At 48.4% G+C, this 12345-nt stretch overlaps 5 protein-coding genes across 5 annotated transcripts; 1 reads left to right on the forward strand and 4 right to left on the reverse strand.

Moving 5' to 3' along the window:
• Positions 1-400: 400 nt before the first annotated feature.
• L228DRAFT_243207 (kinase-like protein) lies at positions 401-1839 on the reverse strand. The gene has a single exon (XM_018331634.1). It carries the CDS (start codon positions 1833-1835, stop codon positions 474-476), a length of 1362 nt encoding a protein of 453 aa, XP_018192263.1. The 5' UTR covers positions 1836-1839; the 3' UTR covers positions 401-473.
• Positions 1840-2325: 486 nt separating this feature from the next.
• L228DRAFT_226512 (CTP synthase) lies at positions 2326-5048 on the reverse strand. The gene is made up of 5 exons (XM_018330424.1): positions 4981-5048; positions 4724-4912; positions 4501-4562; positions 3970-4441; positions 2326-3899 (listed from the first exon to the last, which is right to left on the reverse strand). The coding sequence occupies exons 2-5, from the start codon at positions 4826-4828 to the stop codon at positions 2772-2774; spliced, it is 1767 nt and encodes a 588-aa protein (XP_018192264.1). The 5' UTR covers positions 4829-4912; positions 4981-5048; the 3' UTR covers positions 2326-2771.
• A 232-nt stretch (positions 5049-5280) lies between these two features.
• Positions 5281-8786, reverse strand: L228DRAFT_17075 (RNB-domain-containing protein). The gene is made up of 3 exons (XM_018329480.1): positions 8425-8786; positions 8012-8361; positions 5281-7960 (listed from the first exon to the last, which is right to left on the reverse strand). The coding sequence occupies exons 1-3, from the start codon at positions 8704-8706 to the stop codon at positions 5359-5361; spliced, it is 3234 nt and encodes a 1077-aa protein (XP_018192265.1). The 5' UTR covers positions 8707-8786; the 3' UTR covers positions 5281-5358.
• A 246-nt stretch (positions 8787-9032) lies between these two features.
• L228DRAFT_226516 (Lumazine synthase) lies at positions 9033-10422 on the forward strand. Its single transcript, XM_018330425.1, has 3 exons — positions 9033-9321; positions 9483-9648; positions 9817-10422. The coding sequence occupies exons 1-3, from the start codon at positions 9279-9281 to the stop codon at positions 10208-10210; spliced, it is 603 nt and encodes a 200-aa protein (XP_018192266.1). The 5' UTR covers positions 9033-9278; the 3' UTR covers positions 10211-10422.
• Positions 10423-11194: 772 nt separating this feature from the next.
• On the reverse strand, positions 11195-12053 carry L228DRAFT_206296 (nicotinamide mononucleotide adenylyl transferase; the record flags this gene model as incomplete). The annotated part of the gene is made up of 2 exons (XM_018329674.1): positions 11195-11762; positions 11815-12053. The coding sequence occupies 2 exons, from the start codon at positions 12051-12053 to the stop codon at positions 11195-11197; spliced, it is 807 nt and encodes a 268-aa protein (XP_018192267.1).
• Positions 12054-12345: the final 292 nt, after the last annotated feature.

The raw sequence follows: 12345 nt of genomic DNA on the forward strand, positions 1-12345 counted from the left end.
TAAGAGTGTTTTAGGAGTGAAAAGGTGAAAATTTCACTCGGAGAAAGATATCGGGCATGACTAAGTATTTAGGTGTTCATCTGGCACATCACCTCCCTACTGACCCTCCCGTTATCTATGTACTCCGCAGCTATTACGAAAAACATGTTCCCGCTGATGAAGCCCCTGAGTGTGTGTAAAGGATCTCTTCCGGTGAAATTCAAATAGGAGTGAGAAAGGGCGATGTTCCGTCTGCGGAACAAGGAGAAGAGTTGAAGAGAGCCCTAGACAAGGCTTTGAAGACAAAGAATGCCATTGAGAATCTTTCAAATGCTGAGAAGATCTTATGACTCAAGCAGCAAAAGAAAGTCTTTGATTTCAAAAGAAGAAGTGAAGTAAATGAATTGATATAAGGAGAAAGGTGTGCTTGGAGGATATGATCTTTGGAGCCTGCAATGCTATGTCACTATGTGCAATTCAACCCGCTCATAATATTATAGCTCAACTAGTTCATCGATGCTGTAATGAGAAACCAAGTTTCTCTCACTCGCCTGGTGCACTTTCTTCTCAATGAAGGTGTCGATGTTTAGACGTTCTTCTGTGGTTAGGAGACATAGTCGGTCCTGGATCGTTGTAAACTGTCCAAAGAACCTTGGATCAATGATGTTCCAATAGATTTCATCGAACATGGAGCTGTGTCTTGAAGCAAGGCAGATCCAAAAAAGACCACTGCCCAGTGAGTCCTTCATAGCAATCGATAGACGCTGGTGTTGTAATAAAGATCCATCTTTGATTTTTCTTGTTTCACAATCTTCCAGTACCTCAAGAAAAGTGCGGAATCTCGGCATAAAACGAGTCAGGAATTGATCGAGATCTGGTTCCCAGTCCTCTGGTCGCTCCAGAAGAAGCCACCAAGGGGCAGCATACGTGAATTCAACAGGAGCGGCATAAGCAAACTCCCAATCGACTACTCCAGTCACCACAAGCGTAGATGCATCAACGAGGACATTGTCAGGATGAAAGTCATCACAATATAGCCGGAAAGGTCCACTGCAATGTCTCTTCGATATCTCGTGCGAGATTTTGCGAAAAAGGCAACGCGCAATATATTTCTTCCGACAGTCGGCCTCATCTGAAATTGCATCGTTACGTTGAAGCTCGAGATGGTGGAAATGCTGTTGAGCGAGCTCCTCGAAATAATCTGCTGCAGTGCCAAAAGGTGGTTGCCTGAAGATACTGTGGGGAATATTGGAGAATTGAGTCAGTCGATTCATGTTGAAAGTGAGTGGACGCTTAAGCACGGTCCAAGAGCCTGATTCATCCTGTCTGATAGCTCCAATACACGGAAATTCAGGCTTCGATAACTCGAGCAGTATTTCAGACATACTGAAATAAGCTCTCCTCAAGGTTGATGTCGAAATAGTCGAACTCAATGCGACTGTCTCCTGGGCGGAGTCTCTGAGGTATGCGCTCAACGACTTCCCTTCGATAAAAGACATGACAATGTACGGTCCAACCACACATTTGCCATAGCCCAAGACCTTTGGAACGGGGATCGCTGTGTGTCGGCCAATGTAGCTCATTATTGCGACCTCATCCTCCACCTTTTCATTGCGTGCAATAACCCGACCAAGGGCCGCAAAGCGAACCTCAACACGACGCCCATCTTCGTAAGTGACTCGATAGCAAATATTAAAGGCGCCATTTGAAAGCCGCAAGGCTGTAACAGGCGTACCGGGACAATGCCGGGAGGCAAGCTTGCCCGCCAAATCTTCTGGTGAGTTTCTGAGCAGGTTTTGTATCCATACCTGAAAGATTCGATCTGATTGCTCTTTCGCAATATTATCAAAATCCATTTCGAGATAAATAGCACGAGGAGAGTGAGTGAGTGACGACAATATTTACCAGAGAAAGGCGAGCGGAAACATATAAGCGAGAGATAACTAGGGGCAGCGCTCTATTAGCTGAAAGTTTAATCGTATTAAACGACGATTAGACTCCTGTTAGGTGGTTAAGCTCCCGCTCTATGCCGCACACACACGAAACCACAGCCTGCGTCAACCCACTCTCTCATCCATCATTAACACACATGCCAAGTCCCTCGATCGAGACGATTTGTGGTATAATACATTATTCAAAAGGTAAATAAAAGCCTCGATTGCTATCAAAAAGTAGCTCGGACGAAAAGGATAGATTTGGTAGGAAATACAAAAGATATATCGACAAGGCCCGAGACCCAGTCATACATCAAATATATACGGCATTGAGACGAATGCACTACCTCAGATTGCAACCATTTGTGCATAGATAAAAGGGTTGAGATAATAAAGATATTCAAAATGGTATATCTTTTTATATTTGGATTTAGCAATGCTAAATTGCTTCTATTCTACCTACTGCGCGAGTACGATACTGCACCGCAGAGTGTTCCGATAGCCGAAATGATCCTATTTTGATTATTTAATTCAATTGAAAATAATCTCCTTGAGGCCGTTGAAATAAGAACCCAAAAACGCCGAACCATCATCACCTTCATCATCTATGATTGATGGATAGATGGATAAACCAAACGCAGAGACATCTCTTTGGTCCACTTCTTTCGTTGTGTTGCACCTCACCGCGTGACCGTGTCTCATTCTATGACGTTGAACAGAAAAAAGAAAATACCAAGAAAAATACGACCGAAAAATGAACGCAATGAACACGTCTGCGCATCTTTCAGCTACAGACGTGATCACGCCACATGTGAAACCCCCCAAAAAGCAACGCTCGCTTCAACTTTGGCCGCAGAATTATATCACAACGCTGCCAACGCCGTTGACGAGACCAGAGTTGGCCATACGCTCAGCCTCGTTAATGCTACGCTGAATAGCTTCAGGGAGGCATCCAGCGGCGGCGGCGACGAAGCCGAGGTAGGGCTTGCTGGGCTGCAAGACACGCGAGAGGTACTCGGGGTGGAACTGGACACCGACAAACCACGGGTGATCCTTGAGCTCGATAACCTCCATACGCTCCCCACGCTCATCCTTGCCGATAAAGTGCAGGCCACCCTGGCTCAACCGGTCAATGTAATCGGGGTTAACCTCGTACCGGTGGCGGTGCCGCTCAAGGATTTCGGTAGCCTCACCGTAAAGCTGGCGGAGCTTGCTCCACTCGGAGCCGTCTTGGAAGAGGGTCGGGCGGAGACCGAGACGCATGGTGCCACCGAGGGTGGTCTTGTCAATCTCAGGCATGAAGATGACGACAGGGTCGGGAGTTTGAGCAGACAATTCGATAGAGCCAGCGCCAGAGATGCCGCACACGTGGCGAGCAAACTCAATGACGGCAATCTGCATACCAAGACAGATACCCAGGTAAGGAACCTTGTTGGTACGGGCCCACTTGGCTGCAGCAATCATACCCTCGGTACCGCGGTAGCCGAAACCGCCAGGCACGAGAATACCATTGGCGGTGCAGACCTCGTGCCACGCCTTGTGGAAGCGGGCAGGATCCTCATCGCGAGTTTCGCTCTCCAGGTCCGAAGCATCAACCCAAAGGATCTTGAGCTTTTTGCTGCATCGCATAGCCGAGTGCTCGAGCGACTTGACCACACTGAGGTAGGAATCGTGAAGGTTCGTGTACTTGCCAACAAGGGCGATGCTGACGGATTCAAACGTGTGGTCTTGCGAGGTGGTAAGAGCCTTCCACTCAGACCAGACGGCCTGGCCGCGGTTGATGAGCGCGGGCGACAGGTGGAGTTTATCGAGCTTCAGAGTGTCGCTTAGGAGCTTAATGAGACCTTGCTGCTCGAGGAGAAGAGGCACATGGTAGGTAGAGGAAACATCGTGGACGGCAACAACTTGCTCATACTCAACCTGACAGAACATTGCAATCTTATCGGTCGTGGACTTGCTGAGGGGCTGGATGCAACGGCAGGCAATCTATAGTCTCTTAGCTCATGTTCTCGTATTCTTATAGCTTATGCATGCTGTGACCGTGCAGGAAACATACCAAGTCTGGGCTAAGACCAGCACTGCGGACATCCTTGATGGCCTGCTGGGTAGGCTTCGTCTTCTGCTCACCGCCAACAACGGGAACAAGAGAGACGTGGATCTGCAAAAAGTTGTCCTTGCCTGCTCTCCTCCGGAGTTGCCGCATAGCCTCAATGAACGGCGCGCTCTCAATGTCACCGACAGTACCACCCAACTCAACAATGCAAACATCAGGTTCCTCATTGGTATCATCCACGGGAATTCGAGCAACGCGCTCAATCCAGTCCTGAATAGCATCCGTCAAATGGGGCACAACCTGGACGGTCCGGCCGAGGTAGTCGCCACGACGCTCCTTCTCGATGACATGCTTGTAAATTTTACCGGTAGTGATGTTGTTTTCCCGGGTCAAGGTAATGTTCAGGTATCGCTCGTAGTTTCCCAGGTCGAGATCGACCTCACCGCCATCGTCAAGGACAAAAACCTCACCGTGTCTGAGGCATCAATCATCAGTCTCTATACGTGCATGTGATATCCTTCAAGTGCGACCTACTCGGTGGGGGCCATAGTTCCGGCATCGACGTTCATGTACGGGTCGACCTTGATTGAAGAAACGTGCATAGACTGTCAGCATTTGTTTGTCCGGAGAATGATAGAATTTTGCACGGATAACGCTCTTAATTAGCCTAATGATAGGCAGAGACCAATTGGGCCCAAGTACAATCCACGGGCCCATTCAAAGCGTATCATGACAAAATTCAACGTAGGGGACTTATCTTCAATCCAATGGTCTTAAGCAGCAAACCCGTGGAAGAGGCTGTAAAACGTGTTTTGTGAGCGACACCAATTCTGCGAAAAGCTCTGCCAATTTTCAAAGGCATTCCAGTCACAGAATACTCTTATCTAAACTGACTGGCATGAGAAATGCATACCGAGAACGCCCTTTCCGATGCCGCTTATGACACCTGATATTGCAGATTAGTACAAATGTCCATGGCTAATCGAGGTAGTGTGAATTTCAAATTATGCTTACCTCCAGAAACGAGAACGTATTTCATGATGTCGGTATTGGTATAAAAAGGAAAACAAAGAAAAGTATGAGGCCTGTCCCGGCAAATGCCAGGGGGGAAAGAAAGAAAAGAAAGAAGGTCGGCGTGCAGCCTTGACGAGTCAACTTTTTTTCGGGCATTACCTAACCAGAGCCGCTCCAACCTCAGCGGCGCGGAAAAATTTGGCGCCAGGCGCGGGGCAGCCGAGCGCGCTCCTCTCGGTTACCGTAATTTAAACCTATACGCCAAAAGTTCACATGCTTCATGTGAGGTAGTTAACGTTTCTCGCAAAGTGTAGATTTTCTTTTATATTATACAATTATTCCTGAGTCTATATCTATATGTATCCGTAGAATTTGGATTCATGTAGCACTTTTGATCAATCTCACAGGCTCGACATCGACCCTTCGAAGATACGGGTCAACGTCTCGAATGCGCACCTCCCACCAATCACCCACATTAGCATTCTGGCCAATCCCTGCAGCGATCATATCGACGTCTATACCCAGCGTTTTGATGAAACCGCTGACATGTCCTGCCCAAGCCGCTGCACCCTTACTGTAGACGTAGAATTCAAACGTCTCTGGAAGGTCGGCTTCTTGGGCGTAAAAACAACGATACAGAAGTTGGATTGCCCAATGTCTGTCTGCGTTCCTTTCAGCACGGGAAAGCATCTTTTCCCTCGTTCCAATCCGAGGAAGCCTCCAATCCAGCTCAAGCTTGGAATAAGCTAGGTGAAATGGATCGACATCGTTATTCATAAGCGAGTGACCACGGGCTTCATACCGCAAAGCAGATTCGATTTGCCAGTGCGACAAAAGGTCGCCGAATCTTCGTAGCGGACTGGTGACCTTGACATATCTCTTGGCGCCGAGCAGCATGTGCGGCGCTGGCGTTGTAGAAACGATTGCTCGAAGAAGCTTGACGTATTGTAAGCCGGCGCCAAGTGGCACGTTTCCTGCTTCGTCAGCCAGAAGAGGGAGTACGTTCTGGAGAAAGTCTGCAGGATCCTGTCTATCCGGATGCGCGACGGTGCAGCGATAAGGCATGGGGACATTTCTGTCACTGCACCACTGACCAGCAGCTTCGCAAGCCAGCTGCATAATGTCTTCGACCATCTTTGTACAGTCTGGCTGCTCTGTCAGTGTAAAATGCTTTGCACGATATTCAATGATCGGATCTTCCTCGAAGAATCGACTTTGCCTGAGACTTGGATTGCGGAAGAATCGATTGAATTGGTTGTTGAGCACCGTGACACCAGGTCGAGGAATGTTTAGTGCGATTAAGCCACGCTTCTTGCGCAAGTCACGCCTTGCCTGACCTAATGCTTGCAAAAGCTTAAGCTCATGGATTTGAGAAGCGGTCAGTTCCTTGTCCAGCCCTTCCCTTGACGGCGGTGGCATTTGTCCACCAACGGTGAGGATTGTCTCTGGCGGCTGCTGTGCTGCTGTGTCGTTGTCTAAAACTTGTCGAAGTTTGTCCGGAGTGATAAACGTGACATTTTGAACGGTTCCTGATGTGATCTTGGTTTCCAATATCTCTCCGCCCTCGTCCACACGTGCGCTAAAGGTCAAGGTCGGGCGACCAGGGGCCAAACTAAAATTGGCAGCAGTGACTTGAGGAGGAAGCATGGGATATGTCCGCTCGGGGAAGTAGACAGTTTGAGAGAGCACTTCCGCATACTGTCCTATTGTGCTAGAAGGAGTAATGAATGCGGATGGATTTGCGATATGGGTGTGAATCCAGTACTGTGACTCTGTGCCTGGGACGGACTCGACAGAAAATCCGTCGTCGATCTCTTTGGCGCCAGCATCATCAATGCAGTAAACTTCCATCGAGCCCCAATCCTTGCGGAGACCCTGCATGGCATCTCGCGCTCTCAAAGACCTCGTACGCAGAGACTGATAAGCCAATCTATCAGCTTGCTCAGAATTTCCGTGGCCAGGCAATCCAAGTTGAGGGTCGAAAACGATTCGGTTTTCCCATGGTGCAAGGACGCCAATTTCCTGTAGAAAAAGGAAGCCAGTTCCCGGGTCTATATCAAATCCTTGGTACGAGCCCACCGCCCGTATCAACATGGGTCCGATCGACTGGAGAGAGCTGTGATTTGCAAACGAACGAGAGACACACCAAGCTTCCAGAAATCGGATAATCATTTGCTCTTGCTCACTGAATTCAATCGAAAAGACACATCTATCCCTTTGAGTCGAATCAGTGTCTTTATCATCCCGGCCTAGCATCCGCGGGCCTACACCGTGCTCTCTAGGGATTCGCATATTTCGACTTTGTGCGACTAATTTGCGCGCTTTGGCAACGAATCCATGGACTGGTGACCTCTGGGAAATAGTGGCACGAGTTATATCATCGGATGTAGTAGCAGCAACAATCTGTTCCTGAAATTGTCGAATCCATTCTCGGACAGTATTAACCAGCCGAACTTCGCTCTTGGGCCTGATTCGGAATTCACCCGTGACACGGTGATTTCGTACATCGTGACCGAAGCCATACTCGTTCGCTCTTAGAGTTCTATGGACTGCATAGAGGGTTGGTTGCGACGGAGTCTCGTCGCCGAGTAATTTCGCAGCCACATCGCGTGTTGTCGTAACCCGGCTGTTCGTTTCATGGGACAAGAGATTGTGAGCCTCTTCCAAGACACTTGCGTGTTTTCTGTATACTTTATCTGCCTGGTTCCAGAAAGAGAGCATTGCGCGGACAGCAGGAGCACCGACTTCTCGGGGGACATTGGCGTCAAGCATCATTGCTTTGTCCCTTATTTCTTCTGCTACAGCGGCGTTTGGGAGATACTGGAGAAGCTGCTCAACCACATCCATTGAGACAAAATCCGGCTGAGAGAAGTGGATATTCCTATTCGGTCGCTGCAGCCACTTGCCCTGCATAGTATAAAACTGCAGTTCCGTATCAAACTCTTGGGTCAATATTGCCAGTGTGGTTTCTGTACCAGATCTGTAAAAGGATCAGCGGAAATCATCAATTGTAGTTGAACACCGCCCGTACCGTAGCTCCACCAAATCGCCCGGTTTGAGGAATATTTCATTGATATCAACGTCTACCGTCTCCCCGTCGCGCATGGTGGCCAGCGAGCTGGCCGGCCCATCAGATGCTTCCTCGCCATCCTCTGGCGCTGAATTCTCTGAAGATCGAGAAAGAACATTTTGTATGTCCCACGGTTTCGGCGTGTCGTTGGGGAAGGCAAATGAAGTGCTCAGGTCCTGAGGATGTTCCTGCTCCCATAATTTTAAACGTTCGCGGATGCTTAATGTTGATTGAGGCGTCTCGGGAATTGGCTCAATTCGAGCTTGCCTTGGTCCACGTCGACGCTGGCCTGGTGATGCTGATTCATTTAACTTAAAGAAAAGAAAAAAAAAATTGTTAGATACTTCCACGTCATTTTTCTATGGTTTGCGTACTCTTGCGGTTCCATGATAATTTCGGCGAATGGCTCTTTGCCTTTGTAGTGTCAAATGGTCAAAATTTGTGTGACGCTTGTCCAATCTCGTAGTCGTAGAGATACTCCTTAATGATGCGATCCTGTCTATGCGATTTGCGCCACGACCCTGCACCAATTGAGCCCTGGTGCGCCTCAGAGGATGAAGATTTGCCGTTGTTCGACCATTGTTCGCCAGCAAACAGGTCCAGCAAAGATTGAAGCAATCCGTCCAAGGCGCCACTATTGAAGCCCGAGTTGACATTGGCGGCTCAGTGACTTTGGAAGAAACGAAATGTTGGATTGCCGTCAATCAAGATGCCTTTATCCCCCGGAACGCCTTGTTCATCCACAGAAATCTAAGATAATTATTTTGGTTTTGCCAGCCAAATCCATAAAATTCACATTACGTAATCATCCGTTTCTCTCTGAAGCAAGACACATCGGCATTTTCATCTTCAACTCGCCGATTCAGTTACGCTATTAGTTAACTGTATTTTACTTAGTCAGACAGCGTCTCTGTACCTGGCTGGACCTGGGTAGGTGCCCCACCGCCTTGTCACCCCTCGCACGCATTCCCGCGCGAGAATGGGACAAAGTGAGAGTTCGAGAGATTCCCCACAGTAAAGCATATCCAGTAGCCGTTACGTGTAACACATACGAGTACTGTCACTGCAACAGCTTATATTTACGCCATTCCGCCATTCCATAACACTACATACAGTAGTATATATTCAATTTTTAAGAATCCTGTCACTGCTGCTACAGTAGCTGGGGATCTACCTACGTTTTTCTTTTTGGACCTAGTTCCCATTTCTTATCTGGCCCTTTTCGATCATGGACTCACTCAAGAAACCTGGCCAGATTGAGGCCCACGATGGTAAGTACCTAGTTCATTTGATATATCTTTTACTTCAGACATTGCGCCCGCCCACTGTCTCCCGTACACAATATTTTGTGGTCATGCAGAGTTTCATCTGCGTAGGGCCCCGCTCGAGCTTGAGGTTAAGGTCAATGCTAATTGAATCACGCACAAATCAGGCTCCTCTCTCCGTGTTGGAATCGTCCACGCCCGCTGGAACACCGCTGTGATTGAGCCTCTTGTGGCCGGTGCCAAAAAGACCTTGCACGCCGCTGGCGTCAAGGACGAGAACATTGTGGTGCAAACGGTTCCTGGAAGCTGGGAATTGCCTATTGCTGTGCAGCGGTAAGACCGACTCTTCGATGAGCCTTCAAATTTCCCCCAAATCTTTTGCCTCGTTCTCCTGAGGCCATATACTCTACTACTCGGTTCCTCGATACACATACACAATGTCATATCGCAAAAACCGCAAAAATGCAAAGTTACTGACTCGGAAGGATTCTTGGACAATAGCCTCTACTCTGCATCCCAGGTGCAATCATCGAAATCATCTTCTCTCGGAGCCGGAGACCTGCTCGGTGGCAGCACCGACCTGAGCAAGAGCGCTACGGCAAGCTCCGCCTCGACCGCGGCGTTCGATGCGATTATTGCTATCGGCGTCCTGATCAAGGGCGAGACCATGCACTTTGAGTACATTGCCGACGCAGCGTCAAATGGACTCATGCGTGTATCCCTGGACTCGGGCGTGCCTGTCATTTTTGGCCTGTTGACAGTCTTGAATGAGGAACAGGCGTTGGCGAGAGCGGGTGTGGGCGGTAAAGGCCACAACCATGGTGAAGACTGGGGCAGTGCTGCTGTTGAGCTGGGCATTAAGCGCCGCGAGTGGGCAGAGGGTAACATATTATAAACTGGGTGGTTTTGAGCACCATCTTTTTGAGACTATTTTAAAAATCCTTTAGAGATTGGTTTCTCAGATATTTTCTTTTGGATATCATATAAAAAAAAAAGGAGGAAGCTTTTCGAAAGAAGTAATTCGACTTCTATTTTGAAATGGACTATATCTAATCTACATCTGATTGCTCATCATATATAGTCTGATCGTTTGCAGGCCAAAATATTACAAAGTCTTGATATAAAATGAAACAGATAGTTGTTATAAATGTGAAACAATGCGCACGAGACAGGACGCAGGAAAATTAGCGTGTGGCCTAGTGTGCTGTAAGAAATGATTGCAGCAGAGATTTCTCTGTCCAATGTACGCGCTCCGTATATACAAGAAGGCGATCTATTGTTGGAATATCTTATCCAAAAGTTTCGCAGGCTGTTGAATGACCTCAAAGCCAAGCCTCGCCGTAATGATGACTAGCAAGGTGCTCCCTGTGGGTGTAATATGCAGTCGACCATTCAAATTGCGCAAAGGTCAAAAGACGGCTTGACAGGGTGATTGCTGTGAGTTGCTCTTTAGTCAAAAGGTAGCCAGACGACTCCGCCGCGTTCTACGCCAGGGCTGTCCTGACGGTTTGACCACATCTAACATCTAATCTATAGATTAAAGGAGCGACAAGTGAAGAACAAGAAGCTGAAAAGGGCTGTTGTTGTATGAATAATTCAAAATCGTGAGCGATGCAGGTGTAAAATGTATACATCGAAGATGAGGGTATCTAATGTAAGAGACAGGCTTGCTTGGCGGGCTCTAGACGCGATCGTGGTCGGAGCAAAAGAAAAAATCCTTCGATCGACGAAGGTGCAGGTCGCCGTATCTGCAGGTGACCGTATCGATTCGACGACACAGTGGCTGAGGACGCTAAGTCCTGACTGAATAGAGAACAGGAAAAAGAAGTCGGTGGTCAAAAAGAGAAATGGAGTGATTCCAAAATTTCCCAGGCATCTTTCATCTCGGGGTCGCGGATCGGGAGCTCCTTGCTGATTGCTTTCCTTTGACATCAAGCTTATCGTGAGATGCTGCCGAATCGTCTTCGTACAAGCCATTCTCTTCAATGTACTTGATCACCGGAGCGGGGATCAGGTATTGCACGCTCATTTCTCTTCGGAGGAACAAACGGATTTTGGTACTGCTCACGTCATTTTGAATGAGTTGCTGAATGACCCAAATGTTCTCCTTCCATTGTTGAAGGCTCGCCAATGCATCGTCAATATCTGTGCCGGTGCGCTCTACGATGAAGGTGCCATAACGCCCAAGAATGTGATCCAAATCCTTGTCGCTCCACACGCCGGGGGTCGACATGGTCTGGATCAGGTCGGCACCGGCGAGGAGTGAAATCTGGACATGTTTCTGTTGCCCGTCTTCAGTCTCGACACCACCAAGAACCTCATTGATTTCATGCTCGAAATGGTCGAGCACAAGGGCAGTGGGCTGATACTCCTTCTGGCTTGCTTCCCAAGGGTCCACCATGAGCCAATTTGAGGTCTGATCGACAGCGAGCTCACACATTCGAACACTGCCCTGAGTTAGTCCCAATTATCGAAATAGAATTATTTTGCAGAGCGTACCGATGTTCAGCACTAGCCAATCCAGCCTTTTTGTATGCATCCGATACTGGAGACAAGTAGCCACCAATGATTTCAAATTCGGTGTTGAACTTGGCGTAGTCGGCGGCCATCTCAAACATGCGCAGGTGCAGGTAGGTTATAGGTGAAAAAGAACCACAGGCTACCAAAAGCAAGGGTGTCTTGGACGGATCCCTCATGACTCTTCTGAGCCGCTGTTGGGGAAAGGAATAAGGATTCATTGCGTTGACAACTGAGTCTTGGGGAATTGCTTCGTGTTGTGTATCAGGCAGGACTGTGGGCGAAATTGTTTCCGGAGCCAGCGGAAGCGACTCCGGAGGATTTGTAGTGTTCGTAACCATTGCGCAACGAAGTGGAAAAATTGAGCGCTTGGAGCACGAAAGTTGACCGTGGGGGTTTCTGCTATTTTGATTTGATTTGGAAAAGGATGGTGAAGCAACTGTTGCAATTGCGGGTCAACCCCAGCAGCACGACCACTCTAAGAAATGCCGTACAGAAAGCAGAACGAGAGGG

This window comes from Xylona heveae, assembly GCF_001619985.1.
Source record: "Xylona heveae TC161 unplaced genomic scaffold L228scaffold_1, whole genome shotgun sequence".
Lineage (NCBI taxonomy): Eukaryota > Fungi > Ascomycota > Xylonomycetes > Xylonales > Xylonaceae > Xylona > Xylona heveae.